At 36.6% G+C, this 24,083-nt stretch overlaps 1 protein-coding gene across 1 annotated transcript in view; it reads right to left on the bottom strand.

Moving 5' to 3' along the window:
• CROCC2 (ciliary rootlet coiled-coil, rootletin family member 2) overlaps positions 1–24,083 on the bottom strand; it is an 88,909-nt gene that overhangs the window by 44,653 nt on the left and 20,173 nt on the right. The window contains exons 7-17 of the mRNA XM_070945976.1: positions 23,405–23,543; positions 19,566–19,672; positions 18,774–18,971; positions 17,533–17,629; positions 17,254–17,343; positions 15,697–15,912; positions 11,806–12,005; positions 7,668–7,850; positions 6,651–6,795; positions 4,160–4,306; positions 597–827 (exon numbers count right to left, since the gene is read on the bottom strand). Coding sequence (XP_070802077.1) covers positions 597–827; positions 4,160–4,306; positions 6,651–6,795; positions 7,668–7,850; positions 11,806–12,005; positions 15,697–15,912; positions 17,254–17,343; positions 17,533–17,629; positions 18,774–18,971; positions 19,566–19,672; positions 23,405–23,543 — 1,753 coding nt within the window. The remainder of the gene's footprint in view (positions 1–596; positions 828–4,159; positions 4,307–6,650; positions 6,796–7,667; positions 7,851–11,805; positions 12,006–15,696; positions 15,913–17,253; positions 17,344–17,532; positions 17,630–18,773; positions 18,972–19,565; positions 19,673–23,404; positions 23,544–24,083) is intronic.

The following is a 24,083-nucleotide window of genomic DNA, read 5'->3' as shown; positions in this document are numbered from 1 at the left end:
AAAAAGGATATAAATGCAGTTACTAAAATGATCCATTACATTTTTCTAAAAAGAAACTTTTTTCACCCCTGTGTTCATTGTGCTACAACTTTGAATGCAAAGTTATAGAAAGTCTTCTACAAAACTTCTACAAAAGCTTCTGGATTCCCTCACAGAAACTATTATTAAAATGAATCCTTTATATCTTAAAATTTAGAACCTTTGCAGAAATCTATTCAGATCTATTTAGATCCTTATCACATAACAATCCATGTATCCCAATGCTATTCCATATACCTAACATGCCAGGGTATATAAAGAGAGGATAAGAAGTGTCCTTGATGGTAAGGATGCAGTTATAGATTAATTTACTCTCCCCATAATGTTAGCAATCAAAAAAACCAAAACTACAATATTTTTGCGTGATTTGCATAAATTCATTTTCTTTTGGCTACAGAATGTAAGTGTGTCTACTTGTTTACCAAGCTCTGTTTGTCATCTTTCCAGAGTTATCCAGCTAAATGCAAAAGTCTGAATCAGAACAACCAAGTTGATCCAAGTCGATTCCTATGTACATACAGTACTTTGCCGTGATAAAAGGCCTCATCTTTTCATACCTGCATCATCTGGTCCTGTAGCTGGACTCTTTCCCTTCTCAGTAAGGCTATTTCTCCTTCCAGCATCTCCCCTTTCTCTTCGGAGGCTTGGCAACTCTGCTCCAACTCTTGTTTCTCTGCCCTCATGTGCATCTGTTCCTTTTCAAAGTGTGCATGCTGTTCTCGCCAAACCACTTGCTCGTGCTCCAGCTCCTGTTTCCTCCCTACCAGCTTGCTCTTCTCATCTTCAAGCTGCACAATAAAGAGGAAACACAGGGATGTACAAGTTCTAGAAGGGAGGACAGAAGGTGGACAGGAACATAAATGGCAGGCTTAACTTGGAGTCATGTCACCATAAGGGAATGTTGTGGAAATATTTGTTTGAGAAATCATAGGAGTACAATCTTGCAGTAACTTTATTTGTAAGTTCCAAACTTCCTTTGAGAATAAATGAGCAACTTTATAAGCATAGACCCTTGGATCAGGAATCAGAAATTTTACAGAGATATACATCTATATAGATATATGCTGGTATACACACACATACACACCTTTTTGCCTTCTCTTCCAAGTCAGGTTGTTTGTCTGATTACCTAGTTCTGTGTTTTGATGAATTTCTACCAAATGTGCAAGTGTCAAATGGAAAATAAACAATAGGACAGAAATATTGGTTATTTGATTGGGCATTCCTAGTCAATATAGATTTGGAATTTGGGTTGAAAAACATTTTAGGCAAAATTTGATTTAAATTTTACACAGAGACTTGCACATCTCCAGCCATCTGCAGTTGTCCAACCTGCAATCTTAAAAGCCAACTGACATGTATGTATGTAATTGACATCCACATTATTATTATTATTATTAATTTAGGGGCAGATACAGGAGTAGGATCACTACAGAGTGTTTTTAAACTACTCCTATTTGTCATTGCCTTAATGAAGTTACTTTCAATGGACATAGTGTAGATCCACTGCAGATGCAGGTGCGCCGTTCATGTACATATAATTGAAGCCACATCATTAAAAAAAATAAACTCTTTAATCTCATCTCCTGTTAGGAGCAATCCACAATTTATAATTTTAAAAACATCTGCAATAATTTACTTTGTTTGGTGTGATAGTTAACAAACCAAGCTAGAAACTGAAACATTGTAAGTTGGACTTATGCCTTAGGCAGAAAGCCACATGAGTGACTCTGGGCTAGTTTCCCTCTCTCAGATCTAGGAATTATATATACTTTATTTATTTGTCAAATTTATATAGCTTCCTATCTTACAAAGCAAGTGACTATATGTAGAGGACCAAGACAAAATTAAAAACATTAGTATATAGCAATGCCAAACAGCAACTATCACAAATGGCTCATTCTCTGCAAGCTTTTGCAGCAGTTCAAATTTCAGATAAAATTTTGTAGAAATGACAATTAACAGATTCATACGGAGTGGAGAATAGAGTAAGATTATAATATTACAATATTGAAAAGAAAATTGTCTATTATGGATAATAATGTGGATAAAATATCCAAATAACAGAATATTAATTTTAGAAGGAGACAGTTTAGCCAAATGACTTCATAGGTATTAATGGTATAAAGAAAGAAAGATACAGTGCAGCAGCAGCAGCAGCAGCAGAAGAAGAAGATATTCTGAGACAGTCTGCAAAAAAATTGGAACTTTCTAACGATAAGACTGGTGATTTCACCATTAGCATCACTTTCAAATATTTTTATTCCAACATAATTACTGTAATTTATGCATATATGTGGGTTGGTGTATGTGTGTGTGTATTTGTAGTATTTACATGTATGTATCTGTGTGTATATATATGTGTGTGTACGTATGTATGTACTGTATGTATATACACATACACCCACACCCACACAGCAATGCACATTCTAGAATGTTCTATTTATGATTGCATTTCTTGCACTGATTATGGTATGATTTGTCCATCTTTGGAATCATTGACAGGGCTGACATGATATCTATAAAATATCATGTATGCCAGTGGTGAAATCAGGGGTGAAATCTACTTACCTTCCCTACCGATTCCTAAGATGAGCAAATCAAAAATAATTAATGTGGGAAATGCAATAATAAATAGAGTACATATTGCATTGATTTCATGTTTCTGTGTGTGTTTGTGTATGTGTGTGAAGCCAAAATGTTAGAAGGAAATAACACTAAAGCATTATGATTTTTTTAAAAAAGATAGAATTTTAACTAAAACTACACGTATTTTTATTAGGAATAATTCCAGAGAGCATAAACAAAAAGTATCATAATCTATAAGATGTGTACTGACAGTGACCAGAATTTGCTACAATATTAGAAAAGGAAAACCTTGCCAATAATACAAGAATGGGACGTTAAAGTCAGAGAATATGCAGCAATAGCAGAGCTCATTCTGTATATTTATTTAACTAAATTCACAAGGAATTGATCCCTTACTTTTATTATATAATATACAAAAAGCCAGGTTTAGATATTTGGAGCACTTTTTTTAAAAAAAGAGGTATGAAATCAATTATAAAAATATAAAACAAAATGGTTTAAACAAATATAAATAACAATCTACAATATTTCAAGAAAGGTACAAATATTTATGTAGTGATTAGAAATTGGGGACTATTAAAGGAAAGGGAAAAAATGAGCTACTGAAAATTCCTCTTTATAATGTTTTTCTGTTTTGCTTTTTATTTTATTTTTAATTTTTCAATATTTCATTTTTCTGTATTCTTTACTATCACCTTGAAGAATATACTGTAACTGCCTTGTCTCTTGAACAAAGTGGAATTAATATGCTTACTTTTAATCTAAGAATCTGTTATTAGTTATCAGTCAGTATTTAAATCTTTAACACTTGAAAGTTGTTATTCTTTAAGCGCAAGCAAGCTGACATATACAGTTATTGCTCTTTGCTACAGTCTGTTCCTAGCTGTAGAAGAAAAGGAGAGGCAGAGCCTGGGGTTGGGGGAGTCAAGAGAGGAATCAGTCATAAAACTGTGATGGCGAATGTATGGCACGCGTGCCGGAAGTGGCACACAGAGCCATCTCTCCGGGTATACCAGCTGTCAACCGATGCTCTTCCAGGTTCTGGCATGCACATGTGCACTGGGAAGCTGAACTTATGGTTTACAGCACGCACATGTGCATCAACCAGCTGGTCTTTGTTCACGATGTGTGCCAGAAACCGGAAGACCAGGTGGCATGTTTCATACCAGAAACTGGAATCTCACCTTCCCGGTGCACACATGTGAGCCGGGGAACTGCTCTTCCGATTTCCAGCACTCTCGCGTGTGCGCACCAGGGAGCTGCTCTTCCAGTTTCCGGCGCTCTCCCCCCCCAAGCACACGCTTCTGTTTCGGCACTTGGTGCCAAAAAGGTTCGCCAACGCTGTCATAAGAGGTCCAAGTCCCACCCTTCTTGAATTCCATTAACTCTTACCTAGTGCCAATTTAGTGCTGCTAGTTGACTAAGATTCTTGTGTATAGGCATGAGCAATAAATAATCTGAACTGCAACTTAATCCATGGTCCTGATTCTTCATGCCTGATAATAGCACAATTACTGTTGTATCTTGTTACCTGGAGGATGATGTGGTTTAGTTTGATTTTGTCATTCGCTAATCCTTCGTTTAGAGCACCCATCCTGGCTAGCGAGTCCCTTAGTTCAGCATCTTCTGATTTCATCTTGTGTATGGAGAGTTCAAGCTCAGTGTTGCTGGATTCAACCTGAGGTGAAAATTGTAGGCATATTCAGAATAGACTACGCTCACAAAGACATCCAACTTTATAATTTTTACTATATGGATAAACTGTAAGCACGGCAACTATTTTTTAATGACTTTGTTCTTTTCCAAGAAAAATTGGTAATACAAAACTTTCCATCTATCTGCAGGACATGGTAAAGAATTCTTTAATTTTGAATGCATGTTTACTTCAGTGTCTCTCCATGCCTGGATACGATGCATAGATTCCTCAGAGAAAATGCATACTTTTTTGAGTGCTAGTTATTTGATCAAATGTTGGTTAAAATAAGGGTTATACAAAATTATTCACATAAAGATCAAGGACCTTATTAAATTTTAAAATTACATTTTAAAAATATAAATCTGACCAGACCATTCCCTATTTAATGCTACCCAAATTTAATTGTATCTAAAGGAAAACAGAGAAGGATCTGTATGTTGAAATGAAAGTGCTATTTCTCTTTAAGATCATTATGTAATCAGAAATATTCTTATTAGGAAAATGCCATTTCTCTTCCAGAAATGTTAAGCAAGCCAAAAGAGTGGGTGGCAAAAAAAATTCTGCTACTCACTTAAGCTGAGCCAACGTGAGCAGCTGTGGTAGTTTTTACTGAAGTCTTTGACCAACACATTTACTCATGAAGGAACTGCCCAAAGACTTCATAATATTTCATAGTGGGTATAATATTTCCGAGAAAAGAGATCTAACTTCACACTTAGATTGCTGTTTTGAAATGTTAAACTCTGAAAATATGACAGCCAGCAAGACACTTTATCCATACTTCTGCTTTTTCCTCTCTAAAGCTGCGAAAAATAAACTTGTTTATTTTTCTGTTTTCTTCTACAGCATTAGCCTGTTTCAGATTTCCTATTTTTCCTCCCTCTGTTGTTGCTTTGCAATAAAGTAAAGGCTAATGGTTTTATTGTATTTTTTTTCAGATTGTTTAATTGCCATCATCAGGAAAGCAATTTATGATCTTTATGATTAGAGAATGAGATATTCTAGTATTTTAAACTAGCTTTCTCCAATCTGGTGTCCTCCAGTTGGTAAATCTACAACCATTACCCAAACTTTCTAGGACAGCAAAAGAAGTTCATCACAGCTGATTAGAGCAAGTTTTGGTATACTATCAATCCTTTCCTTGTGCACAAACCCGTGTACATATTTTAAACACCATAATTATAAGAAACATGTTAAAAAACAAGCAAGCTGGGAACAGTATCCAAGTATGAGCAATCCAATTAATCTGCTGGAAACCGAAGGCTTTCAGAACAGAAAAAAATCTTTATGCAGTGGCAGAAAGCCATTAGGAAGAAGCCAAGGCCTGCAACTAACAAAACGCCTTTTCTATCCTCACAGTTAGGATACAATTTGCAGACATAAAGGAAGCCATTGCTGAAAAGCTTTATGTTCAGGTAGTCTTTTATTACAGAAAATTGTTTTTCAGATCGCCTGTTCCAAATAATTTATGGCTTTAAAGCTTATACCAGAACTCAGAAGAGCAGTTTCAGCAACAGAGTCAGATGTTCCAAGATCCAATTCAATCTCTCTGGAATTTTTTGAAACCCTGATGCTTCAAACACTCTTCTCTATAGTTGTAATACAGTCCTGATGCAATTAAGGCGGCTTTCTTCATTCTATGCTTTCATAGTTTCCAATGTAGTACAGTTGGACCATGTATAATTGACAGACTGGATTTTATTATAGATTTTAGTTATTTATTATTTTATACTAGAATTTTTAATTGTATATTTACCTGAGCGTTTTTATTTGTTCTGGTCTCTGGTCTAAGACTGTAATAATAAATTGACTGATTGATTGATGGTTTCCATTTGGAACTCCCACCCCAAATGGCCAATTATTTAGGCTTCTATGCTGATTCAAACAGTTCAACTCCAAGTGGCTTACAAAAATAGGAGTTTTTTTCAAACCCTCACAGCTTCAACCTCAAACTGTCTACCGTGGACCTCACCCCATTCCTAAGAGGTCCGTAAAGGGGGCGTGTATAAGCGCACCAGCGTGCCTACTGTCCCTGTCCTACTGTCCCCATTTATCTGTACTTACTTCCTTTGTTTATGTTTATGTTTATGATTATACCTATATCTGCTATCTTATGTTTGACAAATAAATAAATAAATGAATAAATAAATAAATAAATAAGAAATCCTCCATAAAATATTTCTTAGAAAAGCAAGATAATGTGACAGTGTGAAATGTTGCAGCAGGACTACTTCTGAACTGAATGTGAAGACATCTCTCCAGTCAGAGCAAGAGATGGGAAAAGAGCCCAATGGCATGCAAAAACACATCAACAAGCAATCCTTACTTTGGAAAGTGCTTTGCTCAAGCCTTCCTTTGCACTCTCCAGTACATCTTTTTCCAGCATGGCCTGGTTCAAAGATTCCTTCACATTCACTAGCTCTTTCTTCAGGACTGACATTTTTTCCTCAAGTTGCTCCAGAGACCTTTGCCTATGGAAAGAGAAAAGTCTAATTAGATTTTACAGTTTAACTAACTATAGCAGATTATGCTGAACACATTGTTGATATTTCCTGAATGTGTGGAGGTACCGTGTTTGTACTCCGAATCTGAGTTGGAGAATATGTATATTGACTTGCATGATAGTCTCTGGATTAGAGATGCTAACTTGCATAAAACAGGATGAAAATGTCTGTGAGGAGAATGGACTTTGGCATATTGACCAAAAGATGCCAAAACTATTTGTACTATCCTTACATTTAGCAAGGAATACAGATGTAGTCACAAGATTCCAATAATGAGATCTGTTAGAACACCCCACTCCAGCATTCTATTTTAAATCCTAGGCAACCATGACTCTGGAAAGGATTCCAATCAGACATAAGGACAAATAGATATTCTTATTGTTTTTCTCCAGTAACAACTATTAAAGTTGTACTGTGTCTGATTGTGGAATAACAATTAACTGTAGTCATATCTAAGCTTATTGTTGACTGTGTTCTTCATAAATATCTACTTTTTTAAGAAATCTAAAATGATTGTCTTCATATATTGCAGCATCCAATTCCACAATTGTTGCATAAATAAGAAATTTTTCTTTGCCTACTGAATCTCCAATTTTTCAATCTTTAGTTATTTTTTAAAAATCTGAATTAACTAGCCCTAAAATGTAGCAATTTGATGGGACTTTATTAAAGAGTCTGGGGCTTCCACTGAGTGAAAAGGACCTGTTCTTCACAGATTATTTTCCCACCCACATAATGGAATGTCTCAGCTGTCTTCTAGTAACTGCTGCCTACCAATATTCTCTTGGCCTATTCCTCTTTCATTACACAGTCCTAGAGACACAACTGTGGCATCTCACCCCCGCTCCAATTCCTTCCTTGTCCTCTCCCTTTCCTTAATCACATCTTCTTTTTGTTCTTCAAGGAGTTTTCGCTGTTTCTGTAGCTCTCCATTCATCGATTTCAGGCGCTCTACCTCCAAATGGGAGGCATCAAGTTGTTGAGTCTGGCTTTCGACTGCTATCTCCAAGGTCTCCTTCTCTCTGAGAAATGAGAAAAAAAATATGAACAATTTTGGGCCAGGATCATTCAGACATGGGCATGCTTGTCAGGGTGGAACTATCATTGCATACCTCTAAAGGCCAGTTGCTTCTTTGCAAAATAGGGCTTGGATGAATAATTTATTTTCTATCAGAAAATGTAGAAGGAACAGATTCACCACCACCCCTCATCAAAATTCTTCCTTTCCAACTACCTACCCCTATGCTTTTTGTCCAGTTATAAAAGTCATACATTTGAAATACTTGTTGGAAGAAATGTGTGGGACAAACTGGAAGGGGAAATCACTGGGTGATGAGAAGATTCTGCAATGTTTTACTGCCTTCACTAGAAATCAAGTTTTGTTGGGCCACTTTTCAAAGAAGCATGGCTTGGCTTTCATTACCTGCATTAAAGAGATAGGCTGTGTTATCTCTGTTCAATTTCTAGTGTTTATAATGCTACATGAAATGGGGAGGCAGGATTTGAGATGAACTCATAGTAGACTAACTGGGTATACGGTATTCTGAGAGTCCACACATATATTTACAATACACTGACACAAGCAAATAAATCAAGGTACATTTCATTTAACATAAGCCTCAAAAGAATTCCTTTAAACTTCTTCTTTTAAAAAAACCCATGGTCATGATGACAGCAGTAAACATTTTGCTTTTGCATTACAGCAGTGGTTCTCAACCTGTGGGTCGCGACCCCTTTGGGGGTCGAACGACCCTTTCACAGGGGGCGCCTAAGACCATCGGAAAACACATATTTTCAATGGTTTTAGGAATAATTTTATGGTTGGGGGTCACCACAACATGAGGAACTGTATTAAAGGGTTGCGGCATTAGGAAGGTTGAGAACCACTGCATTACAGTAAAGAATGGAGGTCAGGCAAGTCCTTATTCTGCACACTGCCTTCTCAGGTTTCTGGCTGGAAAGCTATTTATGATCTGGGTCAACCATGGATTAAACAGCACTGCTAGCTGGCAATAATGGGAATTTGGGTCCAATAACAATTTCTTAGGTCCTTCTTGTTGTTTGGATAAATGTATGTAGTGATGCAAAAATGCCCTCTAGAGAAATCTGACTCTCTATTGACATCAGCTGGTCCTGAAAATAAGGCCAGGAACAATTTGATGGCAGTCCCCAGAGGCTGAAAGGACTTTTCTTTCCCAAGGGGGAATGGGGCAGAAATGGTATTTATTTTATTATTTATTTGTATCCCACCTTTATTATTTTTACAAATAACTCAGGGTGGCAACCAGGGCCGGATTTAGATGAAAAGAGGCCCTAGGCTATTCCACTTATGAGGCCCTTTCACCTATAGTGAAAGTGTAATTTTAATTTTGCTAACAATTTGAATGTAGGCCCCTCTTGATCTTGAGGCCCCTCTTGATCTTGAGGCCCTAGGCTGAAGCCTAGTTAGCCTATAGGAAAATCCGGCCCTGGTGGCAACATATTAAACACACCTTCCCTCTCCTATTTTCCCCACAATAACCACCCTCTAACATGAGTTGGGCTGTGGGTGAATGATTGGCCAAGGTCACCCAGCTGGCTTTGATGGCTAAGGTGGGACTAGAACTCACATTCTCCTACTTTTTAGTCTGGTGCCTTAACCAAAGCACTAGGAGTTAGAACTTTACAAGAGAATGCAGTGATTGTATGAATTAGATTTTATTGGCTGCCAGACAGTTCTGCATTGAGCAAAAGGGGCTCAGAGGCATCCCAGTTATAGATGAAACCAGCACAGCTGATTTTCACAATACTTCCTAACCAAGGGAAATGCTGAGGATCACTCTTCTATCATGACATTAGGAGAACTGAAATTTATTTTTCTGCATACACTCTTGTATATGCTTATTACTCAAAAGCTGTTCTATTTATCTCTTCTGTTTTTGAACTGCTGTTTCTAATAACTCTCTAGAACTTTTTTTGAAGTTCAAAGCATATCAAAAGCAGGCAAGCTTTCAGATGAGAATTCAAACTATTTTTCACCATCATGTGACTGAAATGGAAAGAATTAAAGACCATTTATTTAAACTTCAATTAAAGGCAGAATTATGACATATTGCAATCTAAATTCAAATGGATTGTAACTGTACACCAAATGTTAAGGGAAGGTAGATCCCTTTAAAAAATCTGCTTTACTTGTCCATTTTGACTGGACAGTTTTTGTAAGGATTGTTGTAAAACTGCAAACATAATAATTTCACTGGCTGGGAGTGAACAAGGATTACATTTACTTTTAAAACTATATCATCTGAGCCAGAGATCTCTTCTTTTAAAAAAAACTTATAGCATCACCAGGCTAATTGCAGATAGGGGTCTATGCTATCACTGCTAACTGGAACTATCATGTGATACCACCTTATCATATAGCAATTCCAGGAAGTGCTGGAGAAGGGAAGACATTTTTCTGCAAAGATCTTAGCATCACTCTAAGGCAGGGGTGTCAAATGGCAGCCTGTGGGCCAGATGGGAAAATGTCATGAAACGTCACATGAGGGCAGCATGATGTGGCGAGTTTAACACCCATGCTCTAAGGGCATTATGAATTTTGTAAGTTAATGATGTAAAATGGAAGAAATAAATTTTTTCACCATCTTGTGTATGTAAAATATTGCTCATGAGGAACAATTTAAGCCATTAATATTAACCTTTAAAAGTTCTAGGTGTGCTTTTATACCATTACAATACTATCTTAACAGTAGAGAGCTGCAGTAGAGGCCTTTTTGAAGATGTATCCTACTGATACTCCCAAGAGGGTCTTTTGCATTGCTGTCCGGCTATAAAATGCATTTGTATGGAAGTTGCATTTGTCCATTATGCTTGCATTTAGAGGATCTGTAAATACCTTCTTTATCTGTTACTGGATACCTTTCCTTGCCAAATGACTTTCTCTGAACAAATTAATTGTATACATATACTTTTATAAATGTCAAAGCTAAATAATACCACTATAATATTGCTGAGGTCGTGTGCAGAGATATTTGATAACCTTTGGCAACAACAAATGCTGATGTATGTTATTCCCAAAGCCAGCACTTAATCATCACTTTAATCATCACTGTTCACATCCTTGGCTGATGATCACAACAGAAAGTAGTGTTAAAGAGTGAAATCACATCATCAGAACAGAAGAACCTTCCATGTTAATATCATGGAAAAATCGATAGTACACTTTTCTTTATCCTCCCAAGAGTAAGTACCAAACTCAATCATTAAAATTATGCCCTGGACAGACATAAAGAGGTGCTTTATACTGGGTCAAAAAACAACTCTATCTAACTCAGAACCAGGCAGTATTTTTGTGACAAGGAGCTGCAGCATTTTAACAACCTACAGTATGTTTTCAGTGACAAAGGACTACAGGGACATAAAATTAATGTGAAGAAGTCATCAGAAGGGAATTACCAATATTTTTGACCTTTCCCCCCACAACTGGACTTTTTTTTGTTTAAAAAAAAAACCATACCTTTTATTTTGCAAAAAGAAAGAAAGAAAGAAAGAAATACATCTACCAGCATGCAACCCATCAAAAAGGGCTGTTGCTTGGTAGCTTATCATGGAATTTTGGCAATGAAATCAGAGTTGAAAGGTTGCAAAAAAGCATTCTGGTGGAGGAGTATGTGCCTCATTCTGATTTAGTACAATACTGTTTATATTTAATGACTGGCAACAGCTCTCCAGCAGAGTTTTCCAGTCCTGTTTGGAAATGCGAATTTGGAATTTTCTGTGTGCAAAGAGATACTCTGTTACTGTGCCAAAGTCCTTCCCCAGAAGTTATGGGAATCTGCATAACAAGAAGAGTTTTTGTAAGTGACAAATCACTAAAAAAGTTCTATGATGCATCTTCTAAGGCCACAACTGGTGCAACTGCCAAAAGAACTGAGTCAAAGCCCCTTGGGATGATTACAGTAATAGGCCAAGCCTCTGTTTTTTTCCCACCTTCACCTTTCTAGAACTTCCACTGAGGATTTCCAATGCTGTGCTTTCTGCCTGTAGTCCTCCAGGGCCCTTGTCAGCTCTTCACATTCCTGCTTCTGTTCCTGCAGCTGTTGATCAGCTGCCTTCATTTCCTGCTGGCAGTCGGCAAGCTGCTTCTTGACAGATCCCAGGATATCTCTGCAGGATTCCAATTGCACATGCAATTCCTGTTCATAGAGATCAAACAGGAAGTTATTTCCGCATCAAATGCCACAAAGCATACATGAGGGGAGAGAAAACCTCTCCATATTAAACAGATAAACCAAGTGCTCCAATCAATATCTTCGTCCATCCTAATGAGCCAAATCTTTAAAGCAATAGATCTGGGTTTTTCTAAAAGAAACCTTGAAAACGAGTACTGAAACTTAAGCCTCAAAATCGGTCCCTTGGCCTTTCTGATGAGCTATATCTTCTCTCACTGACAATGTGCTAGATAATAATGGCTGTCAAAGGAGTTATGATGGCTATTTCTTTGCCATGTATTCTTGGGAGAGAAATAGCTTTCATCCTCTTTCTTTAGCATCAATTGTATGAGGGAGTAAAGTTCAGGAGTAAAAAGAAGAATATTACTTCCATTGGTAAAATCTAGACTTTGGAGATACACTTCCTCTCTTAGGAACTTTGCATTCCACTGATACATAGCGAAGCAAGTGGGTAAGAATACATATTAATAAAGAGATGACAAGTTTTATAAAATAGCATTTATCTAGAATGGAATGGATAATCTTTTGGGAACTTATAATTTCAAAGGGGGATACTGAGGATGCAACAATGATAGAAAATGGGCTGGGATCTTCCAGCTTGTTTATACTTTGTGTATGTTCCCTCCCATAAATTGCGGAAAACTATTATACGAACTACAGCCCACCCCACTTCAGATTAAAATATTCTTTGTTCTTAATATTAAAAAGAGGCAGGATAGAATATTTCCCCAAAGGAGAAATATATTCTTAAAGGCAGAAAGCAGCCCCAGTCTTTCTGCCATAGGAAAACAGCCTCAAGCAGAAGAGACTGGTCTTTTGGAATGGAGATTTGGTATCCATTCAGAAAGACTGGGACTATATATTCAGAAACAAAACGCCTTCAGCCATAAACTCCCCCAGGCTAGAGCTGATGGGATTAAGAATTTATATTCCCCAACCCAAATTCTAAGGATAGGACATGATCTTCAGGATATAATAGGATTAACCCACCACCATTGAAATAGTAAAAGACACAAGGCTCACTACATTACACAACCCTCTGGAGTATCTCAATCACCAAACCTCAGAACCCTATAAAAATCCATCCACTCACTCAGCCATTTTGTCAGTCACACAAGAAACGTATTGCGGTCACTGAAGTTTCTGGAAAACCAAATAAACAGAGACTTTCTTTCCTTGTAGCCAGTTTCCATTATGTCCAGCATTTTTTTCCCCTGGATTGGAACTGGACTGGATTTTTCTCCCTACACTATTCTTCTGATTTTTGGTAATGAGATTGTTGAAGTCTAGCTCCATAGTCAAAAGTGCCTCTATAGACCTTCCCCTCCCAAAAGTAGTTGGTGGCTGTATGCTGCCTTATTGGAGTCATAGATTGTTTCCTGATCTATAGCTTTCTCCCAGATATACAGAGCAATGAAAAGAAACAGACATTATTCAAGTATCTTTCAACATACATGAAACACAGAAGACAACAAAATGGATGTGAGAGGTTTTCCAGAGTGTCTATGTGAATGGGAATTGGGAATAAGTCTAAGGAGGAAAATTGAGAGTTTGCAAAAATGCCAAGGTAATTTATTATTCATAAATTTCCTTTCCCATCTAGTTGCTGATGGGTTCAATATGTAGCTTTATCCTTTTGGGTTTTCTTTTTTAATGTTTACCACAAATCTCTTCGGTAGGCTACATTATGCTTAGAGCAATACCCAGGCTAAATTACCCAGAAACTTTACAGCCAAAATCTGAATTGTGATCTTCCAAATCTTAATCTAACACTCTTAACTTCTATATCACAATGGAAACTGTTTGAAATGGACATGACAGTTCAAACAGAAAGGAAGAGGCTTTGCGTATAATTAAGCCAATGTGGATAGTTTAAAGGTAGGAAACTTCCTATGCGTGAGAAGTGGGAACAGATTTCACAGAGAGATGGTAAAGACTGCTGAATGTTTCCTCTATCCCTAAGGTGTTCTGCCTATCCCATTTGGACTTCTTTTCAGTTTCACCTGCCTGGAAGAAGAGCAGCTGGGGAGAACAGCTGTAAGTGCAGAAAGAGTTCAGCGCTGATCTCTGGTCACTGCTTTACTACCTGAAATTATCTCCTGCAGCTGTTTACTACAGTCCACTATAGTTGAAGATATAAATTAGCAGCTGTAGATCTAGTATATCTTTCCAGCATTCATAAAATCCATCTGGGATGGCCAGCATTCATGCGTGGATAGCAATAGCCACTAAAATCTAAATATTAATTGAAGTACAAGCATCATGCTCCTTACTTTTTGGACAGAAAATAAACCCAGCCAACTCAAAATATATTAAAATAGACCATTGCACACTAATAGAATATTTCTAATATCTGTTTAATTTACAAATAAGCTAGGGCAAACTAACTCTCCCCCTAATTCCCTAGAGAAAATAGGAAAGAAGGTAAAGGTAAAGGTTCCCCTCGCACATATGTGCTAGTCGTTCCCGACTCTATGGGGCGGTGCTCATCTTTTCAAAGCCGAAGAGCCAGTGCTGTCCGAAGACATCTCCGTGGTCATGTGGCCAGCATGACTAGATGTCAAAGGCGCACGGAATGCTGTTTTCTGTGCTTTCAAACTGCTAGGTTGGCAGAAGCTGGGACAAGTAATGGGAGCTCACCCTGTTACGCAGCACTAGGGATTCGAACCCCTGAACTGCTGACCTTTCGATCGACAAGAAAAAATAGAATACTGACAACTTTTTTGTTGTGAGGGTCTGTGTGATACTTATACTTTGTTCAATATATTTTGTTTTTAATTTTACTATAAAAAGGAAATAGGTTTTTGCTCTAAGTGATAATGTCTGATTCCAAAGGATATTTTAGCTTTATTAATAAAGGGTCAGCCACTTGGCTATGTATAACAAAGCCACCATTTAGAATGGTGGCCTAGTGGTTTTTATAGGAAAAAAAAGAAATATGGACTACAGAATTACAAACATCTTCCCTTAAACTTTTGTTACAACTTCCAAATATCATCTCCAACTTCTCAATTTTATAAAAACAAAACTAAATCCTGGGACAAATATTTTAGTCCAAATACTAAATACTAAATACTATAAATCAACGTATATTGGAATTAATAAGTGTTTCTGAATTCCCCAAGTGAAACTCTTTCTACTCCAGTACACTTACATCTTTCTCTATATCCAGCACTGCAGATTGATTCCAAATCGTCTAAACTGCCTTTGCAGCCAAATGTTACAAGGACTTGCATTTCAAAGTTGGGGAAAATTATAACTGATCCATTCTCCATAAAGTAACAACTCCTAAATAAATATATTTAATATTATTTGAAATATATATTAATTAATATTAAACTTGATCATATCTGGACCTATATCCCAAGGGGTTGTAACTCATAGGGTACAAGGGCTGGACCGTCTGTCTCCCTTATCTGGAATAACACTGCCTCAGAGGTCAGATGGGCCCCACTTTTCCTGGCTTTTTGAAATGAATGAAAACTTGACTTTATGAACATTTGAGAATTGATATGGAGGAAGAATGTTGGTAGTATTGTATTATTTTGTTATTTTAATCTTATTATTGCATTTAGGTATGTTAGTTGTTCAGACCTGGATGACATGAAGTAGATAAAAGCTTAATAAATAAAATAAAAGCACTAGTGTATCCAACCTGCTCGCGCTGTTGTGACTTTTGGATAAGGGCTTGCACTGCTTGCACTGCTGCATTCTGGCAGGATGGAGAATGTATCCGGGACTGAGTTGTCCATTGGTGCTGAAGTGAGCTAAAGCCCAAGGGATAAGTGTGCCATAGAGTGTCTTCTTCTGGTACAGTTTTGGCATTATCTTTGGAGATAAGTCCTATGTTCTTTGATTCAGCAAGAGCCAACTAAAAGGAAAGTTGAGAAGAAGTAAATCCTAATCAAATGAATGTTATTGAAAAGATTCTGATGCATGGGTACTGCCTAGAATGTCAGAGTTGGGTGCTAGTGACTCATTCAGTCAAATTCAGTCAAATTCAGTTAAATTCAACCCAGTTAAATTCAGATGGCATTGTGAAGAACAACAAACATATTTAAAAGGCAGGCTCTAATTTATAATTTTATTTAACAACCAGAAATAAGGGTAGCACATCTTAGGTCACAGTGTATTAGGATGACAATTCCATTACTTTTCCAGTATTTTTGAACTATTGTTCTCTATGGTATAGCTTTATACAGCTGTAAAATTATAACATATAATACAAAAACCTTCCTATGAAACTATATTGAGGTAGGTGGCTATTTGTTTTCAAATATTTGCCTCCTGACTGACATTTATTCAACATGTTGGGATCTCAGATCAGTACTTCAGAGCCCCCTGCTTTGCATTCAAGAGGACAGATGTTTGGATCCTTAATTTAGCTCAGCCCCAGAGTATTTTATTATAGCTAAAAAAGGAATATTGCTCAAGGTGGAGGCCCATCTGCAAATAAAGAGCAATGTGAGTTTGGGTCTCTGATTGGATATTTAATAATGTTTCAAGAGCATCCTCTAAAGGAAGAAATAGTCTCTGTTCATTCAATATCAACTTGTGTGAGACAAAGGAGATATGTGGCCTGTGCAATCTGAGGCCATGGAAATTTGGGATTTAAAAATACTATTGTTACTAAACATACATGGTTGTCTACTTGATATCAAATGGGAATTTAACCCATCATTTCTTTAAGCTTGTTTAAAGTCAGTCAAATAACATCCATACCCCCTATATAGTGGTGAAAAAAAGTTGGGATGAAATTCATTCTTACAATTTAAGGGGAATGGTTTTAGGTATATAGTAGGACCTTCTATATGAAAAGAAATGTTCAGGTAGAAAGTTCACATCTATCTTTTTTTTTTCTCATAGAATAATTGCTGTCAATTTTCTTGGTTTAAGATTTAGGAATCAGAAAGCAAGCTTGTGCCAAAAAACCAGATGGCGTTTAGGAACCAACCCAAATAACTCAATTCTATTACACAAGGGCACAATCTGAAAATGTTATACCAGCCACCAAATGCTTATTCTCCACAGCAGAATACTATACTCTTTCATAGCTCTCATTCATTTCAGTGAGGCCTGTGCTACAGAATTTTCTAATGAATGGTATCTTATTTACATTTTTAAAAATGTAGATAAAATATGTACCATGCATCAAGGTAAATGGTAACCTTTTTTATCTACAAAATACATTATGATTTAATATTTCACACACCTTTGTGATGCTTTTTAAAGTATGTTGCAAAGATTCGGTTTCCTCTTTCAGATCCTTCATTTCTTCTAAGTCTCCAGTTTTACTGGTTTCCTAGTGTTCAAAGACAAGCAGTTTCTCAGAAATGGACATGGGGAAAAAACAGAAATATGAACAGGCAAATCAATCTACTATTGTGGCTCAATGTGATCATTATGCCTTTTTTGAGAATGCGTGTGGTGGTAAAAATATGGGGTTTTGTTTGACAGAATGACAGAAAGTAGGGTAGGGGGAGATTTGTACCAATTTCTGAATGTCCATTTTTAAGGCAGAGATTGTCTTGTCTTTCTTTGTGTTCTGTTCCTTAAGCTTATCACCCAAAGTGGTCAATTCAGTAATCCTGTAAAACAAGAAACCAGACACAGAAGATGTATTAGTCAGGAAGATTAATCAGTAACTCATAAAGGATACGTTATTTATAGCTTTGAGATCATTATAAAGAAACAAAAGTTCCAATTCACACATCATCTTAAAAAGAGCTGAAAGCGATTAGATCACAATATCTTACGTAATCCAAGACCACAGAACGATAAGAAAAAAACAAATCCAGCAAGAAACTTTGTATTGTTGACACAAATGCTCAAGAGGACCAAGGTCTGGAACCAGAGATTGGAGGCAATATTTTCATTGCCTATGGAAGCTATAGGCCTGGTTGCCTCTTCTGCCCTCTTTCTTAACGAGTGCAAACTTAAGAAGTCAGTCCTTCAACAAGCATTCTAACATTTACTTTTTACTTTCTGCCTGATATATTGCATGTATTAACAAGGAGCATAGGAGATTGAAAGGCTCTTGTTGATAATGCTGTTCTCTGAGGACATTCCATGTTTTAGTGCATGCGTGTATGTGCGTGTGTCTGGTTTCCTGTGTCCCCAAGGTCAGGGTACATAAGTATGCTCATTTATACCACTGGCTCTTCTGACCTCATTGGGCCTTCTGTCTCAACTAGATGCCTAGAGATAGACATTTATTATCATATAAACTTTCATACATCTAACTATACTAAATCAGATGTATGTAATTTAATCCTGAAAAGGGAGTTTTGCAGGCACAGACATCTGTACTTTGATATAGAAATAAGATGCATACGATGGTTATGATAAAAAAATGTATTCAATATTATATCTGTTATTCTTTAAGATGTCATTACAATCTTTGCTGTTTTCGTTAACAAAGTCAAGAAATCAGAATGTGACTTTCAAAGTGCCAGCCTCTAATATATTTATTTGCAGTTGCCTTGAGTCCCATAAAAATTCAACAGGGATGAGAAAGAGAATCCTGGAGGGCTAATTTATTGTCTGGGAAGTAGATGTTTTATGACTATACTCACTAAGACAGTCATTTTATAGGGTAATGTGTTCTCAAAATTCCAGCTGCTTCCCCAGACCCAAAAGGTTGCCTATCCCAGAACAGCCCTTTTAAATCTTCTTGTCCTTTAATAATCTGTAGAAATCTAGAAATCAAAGAGACAGTAGTATTCTTCTCACTTGGAGTTTAGAACTGCCTTTTCTCCATCCCAAGAACTCTGTAGCTGAATCATCTCTCGGACTTTCTCCCGAAGCTGCTTCTCTAGCAAACAGGTAGAGCTATTCTCAGAAAGGCGCAAATTGGAATCCAAATTGAGACAGGCAGTTTGGAGGCGGCGGGAAGCTCTTGCCATATCAGTTCCTGCTTCAGCAAGTCCCCTGGGAATGAGAGAATAATATCTTTGTTCACTCAGAATTCTATATACACCATTACCTAACATTTCCAGGTGGTACAGGAATGGCATGTCAGTGAATGGCAATAATTTGAATTGCTGATTTATTGTTTTATTTTGTGTAATGTACCGAGAAACCTGGTCCTTCTCTTTTTAAATTAGAAATATATATCATAATATTTTCCAGATATATCAGTTATATTACTCAAAAGAGGGATGCTGAAACATTCAGACCTATGTGTTGTCAACTTTCTTGACTTGACTATTATTAAAGATAATCTGATTTAAGGATAACCGTTTCCTAATTTGAGGACAACCATCAGGTCGCAAAGTATTATTTGAAATATATTATTATTTGAAAGTTTGAAATAACTTTTCTAACTTTTACACACTAACATTTAAAACACAAAATGGTGTTTTAAAACACACACCATTTTTTTAAAAAAGGACTCTACCACAAGGGCATAAGCACAGTGGTATCTGATGTTTCAGAGCATTCCTCTGCCTGGTAATTTTGACAACAAATGAGGTAACAATGAGAAACATTCTTATAGCAATGGTAAATTTAAGCAACACTCACCTCTCCAGTGTTGTGCGAAGCTCTGCAAAGTTCCCACGGAGTGTGGCTGCTTGACGCCATAGCAGGAGAATCCCACTGTGTTCATTGCTGAGATAGGAATCATAGGTCTGAAAGAATAATGGAAAAAACATGACTGGCACAGAGTAGATTCCATCACTTTTAACATTTTATTGATGGAGAATAGCTAAAGGGGTCACCCATACTATTAATAATTACTATTTTAAAACAATCTTCTACAATACTACAGAATTCTGTGTGAGACCTATGAACTATGGGAAATATAGTACAGGCAAATAATAGGATTACTGATTATTTACCTACAATTTCCTGAAATTCCTGGAAAGGGGAACATGGCAAAGTATAGGTGGTCTCAATTTATGATCACAATTGAGCCCAACATTTATATTGCTAAGTGAGAAATTTGTTAAGTGAGTTTTGCCCCATTTTTACAACTTTTGTTGCCATATTTGTTAAGTGAATTACTGCAGTTGTTACGTTAGTAACACAGTTGTTAAGTGAAACAACTTAACAAGTGAGCCTGGATAGCTCAACAGACAGAGCTCTGTAATTTAACACCAGCTGTCTGCAATTAAAGTAAGATCGAATCTCGCCAGGCTCAAGGTTGGCTCAGCCTTCCATCCTTTCTAAGGTAGGTAAATTGAGGACCCAGTTTGTGGGGGCAATAAGCTGACTTTGTATAAATATACAAAAGTATGAAGGCTATTGCTTAACGCACTGTAAGCCGCCCTGAGTCTCCGGAGAAGGGCGGCATATAAGTCAAATTAAAAAAAAAAAAAAACTGGTTTCCCCATTGACTTTGCTTGTCAGAAGATTGCAAAATGTGATCACATGACCTCAGGACACTGCGACTGTCATAAATATGAACCAATTGTTAAGTATCTGAATGTAAATCATGTGACCATGGAGATGCTGCAACGGTCATAAGCAGTGGTGGGATTCAAGTAATTTAACAACCGGTTCTCTGCCCTAATGATTTCCTCCAACAACCAGTTTGCCAGACTGCTCAGAAAGTTAACAACCAGTTCTCCTGAAGTGGTGTGAACTGGCTGAATCCCACCACTGGTCATAAGTGTGAAAACAGCCATAAGTCACTATTTTCAGTGCCATTGTAAATTTGAATGATCACTAAATGAACATTATAAGTCATGGACTACCTATATTATGAACTTTGGAAAACAGCAGGATCAAAAATGCATTACTTGATTTCTTGTCATTAATTATATTTAATATCTTGAAAGAGTATACGTGAAAAAGATATAAATAATGAATAAAAATATAAGAAAAAAATACATTACTTCTAAGTGATAAATAACATTTTGTTTCTAATAAACTACAGGTAGTCCTCAACTTACAACCTCAATTGAGTCCAAAATTTAACTGTTGTTAAATGAGACATTTGTTAAGTGAGCTTTGCCCCATTTATGACCTATCTTGTCATAGTTGTTAAGTGAATCACCACAGCTGTTAAGCAACTGGCTTAAATTATTCCAAATAATGTCAGAAATTAACATGGAATCAAAATGACCAAGATTATTGTCCAGAAAGGTAAAACTCAGATTTGGGTAGAATATACTAAAACTCCCAAATCCTATCATCAACCTAGTTAGTACAGGAAAAGGAAAGAGGAATCTTATTCTCCAAAAATGTACACATAGAAAAATTATATTGTGATATGATACTTCTAAAATCTATGAACCAATGCCAAATAATCAGAGAGCCAAAAATATAACTCTAATAATACAACTCTTATATAAACAATAATAGACATGTTGTTCCAACAAAAAAGTGGTAATAAAGCTGAGTATTTTATTACAGAGTTTCTTTACAGTAGACAAAGCAGTGGTGAGATCTAAAATTTGTTACTACCAGTTCTGTGGGCGTGGCTTGGTGGGGGGTGTCATGTGACTGGGTGGGCGTGGTCAATTTTTTTTTTTTTTACTTTTGAAACTATTTTTTCTACAACCTCTTCGGGGAAGAGGTTGTAAAAAATGCTTTCAAAAGGCTCTGACGATCCCAGCTGAGTTGCCTGATTGTCAGAGGCTTTTTTTTTCTTTTAAATGCCTCTGACGATCAGGCAACTCAGCTTGGATCGTCAGAGGCATTTAAAAGAAAAAAAGCCTCTGCCGATCAGGCAACTCAGCTGGGATCATCAGAGGCATTTAAAAGAAAAAAACCCTTTTTTTCTTTTAAATGCCTCTGACGATCCAAGATGAGTTGCCTGATCGTCAGAGGCATTTAAAAGAAAAAAAGTCTCTGCCAATCAGGCAACTCAGCTTGGATTGTCAGAGGCATTTAAAAGAAAAAAAGGGTTTTTTTCTTTTAAAAGCCTTTAACAATCCCAGCTGAGCCATGCAATCATCAGAGGCTTTTCTTTTTTTAACTTTTAAAAGCATTTTTTCGGCCGAAGAGGTTGTAGAAAAAATGCTTTTAAAAGTAAAAAAAAAAAAGCCTCTGATGATTGTGCAGCTCAGCTGGGTATGGGGGGGGCAGGGATTTTTGCTACCGGTTCTCCGAACCACCTGCCTCCATCGCTACCGGATCGGGTGATCCGGTCAGAACCGGGAGCATTTCAACCCTGAGACAAAGAACTTGTAGGCAACATACTGCAAAAAGTAGGAAAGCATTTTTCATTGAAGAAATAACAATTGTCCACATCTTTTCTCTGCTTATGGCCTAATTTGTCAAACATAAATAATAGTAGTTTCTTTTAAATCAGTGGAACTAGTTGTCTTCTCCCTTTATATGCATTCTCTATCTTTGCCTTCTTATTTTTCAGAAATATATGCTTTTGTTGCATAAATCTATAAAACCTATGAGTGCAACATTGCACTAAATAGTTGAACAAAACTGTATACATATAAAAACAAATCCATAGTAAAATTACTGATTTGGAATAACCTATTGAAATTCATGAACTTGTTGAATTCACCAAATTCACATATTATACAATATTTCCAATAAATTTGTGAATTCATTTGACTGTTCTGAGAGATGAGTCAGTTATTTGTTGGACTAAAGCCTATTCCACATTTTTCTAAACAAAAGGTCTATATTGAGTGAACTTAACTAAATATAAAATGGATATGCGTTACATGCTAAATGGAAACTATAATCATTCCAAAATTTCACTGAAAAAAGAGAGAGACACATGAAAAGGGAAAAGTCAATCCTTCCTACAAAATAATAGTGAGGACAAAATCAGGTATGATTATAATTATGCTACTAATAGTCATGCAATTCATGTTAAAGCTGAAACAAAGTGGAATTCTAATCCAGATTGGAATTAGATTGGAAAAAAACATGCTTGTAATCCTCTGTTTAAGCCCTTCCAAATCACTCCCACCTCCAAAGCTTACTTTGCACATAGTGCAGGCTTCAATTAGCACGGTGAGATTACTAGAGAAGAGTGTATACAGGCTGCAGCATTTCCCAAAGCAATGGAACTGGATAAATATTATAGTTAATATTCTTCTATAATTGAAAACTGTATCCTGGGTGTAGTGGTATCAGAAAGGCTGAGTTTAATTAACTCCATATGCCTCTTGCCTAGGTTTTTTTTTTTTTTTCAACAGCAACAGTAAGATAAGTAAAGTGGAGAGTGAATCCTGGGACTAAATGAATTTATAAACAGTTGGCCCAGCTTGAATATTAAACTGATTAAAATCACCAAATAAATAAATGCACAAAGAAAAATATAAACATATTACCCCTGTGCATTATAATAATGTAATATGGAACTAATTAATCTCTAATCCTAGTGTAGTAAGACATTAAAAAAAAAATCAAGTAATACTTCCTGCCTTGTACCAAAGAGATACCTTCTGTTCTAGTCCACTTCTCAGCCTGTGCATATCAGTAGCATTCCTCTCTAGCTCCCCAGCTAGTCTCTGTTTTGAGCATTTCACCTCTTCCAGCTGTTCCTGAAGTAGAGTGTTCATCTGGGAAAGGGTAGCACTTCTACAGGAAAACAAAACAAAGGGCACAATAGTACTATAGGTAATCCTCAAAGTACAACCACAATTGAGCCCAGAATTTGGTCACGCAGCAGACTAAAGCACTGGTAAGAAACACCAGCTGCCTGCAATTACTGCAAGTTCAAATCTCACCGGGCTCAAGGTTGACTCAACCTTCCATCCTTTCGAGGTCGGTAAAATGAGGACCTGGTTTGTGGGGGCAATAAGCTGACTTTGTATAAAAAAGAACATCGCCTGGGGGGACGGGCGAAAGCAGCAGGTATATACAAAAGTATGAAGGCTATTGCTTAACGCATTGTAAGCCACCCTGAGTCTCCGGAGAAGGGCGGCATATAAATTGAACCAATAAATAAATAAATAAATAAATAAATAAATAAATAAATAAATAAATAAATTTATGTTGCTAAGTAAGATATTTGTTAAATGAATTTTGTCCCATTTTACGTCCTTTCTTGATGCAGTTGTTAACTGAATCACTGCAGTTGTTAAGTTAGTAACATGGCTGTTAAGTGAATCTGGCTTC

Source organism: Pituophis catenifer, unplaced genomic scaffold, assembly GCF_029215685.1.
Source record: "Pituophis catenifer annectens isolate HBS135680 unplaced genomic scaffold, rPitCat1.0.hap2 SCAF_6, whole genome shotgun sequence".
Lineage (NCBI taxonomy): Eukaryota > Metazoa > Chordata > Lepidosauria > Squamata > Colubridae > Pituophis > Pituophis catenifer.
This window is presented reverse-complemented; position numbering and strand designations above follow the sequence as displayed.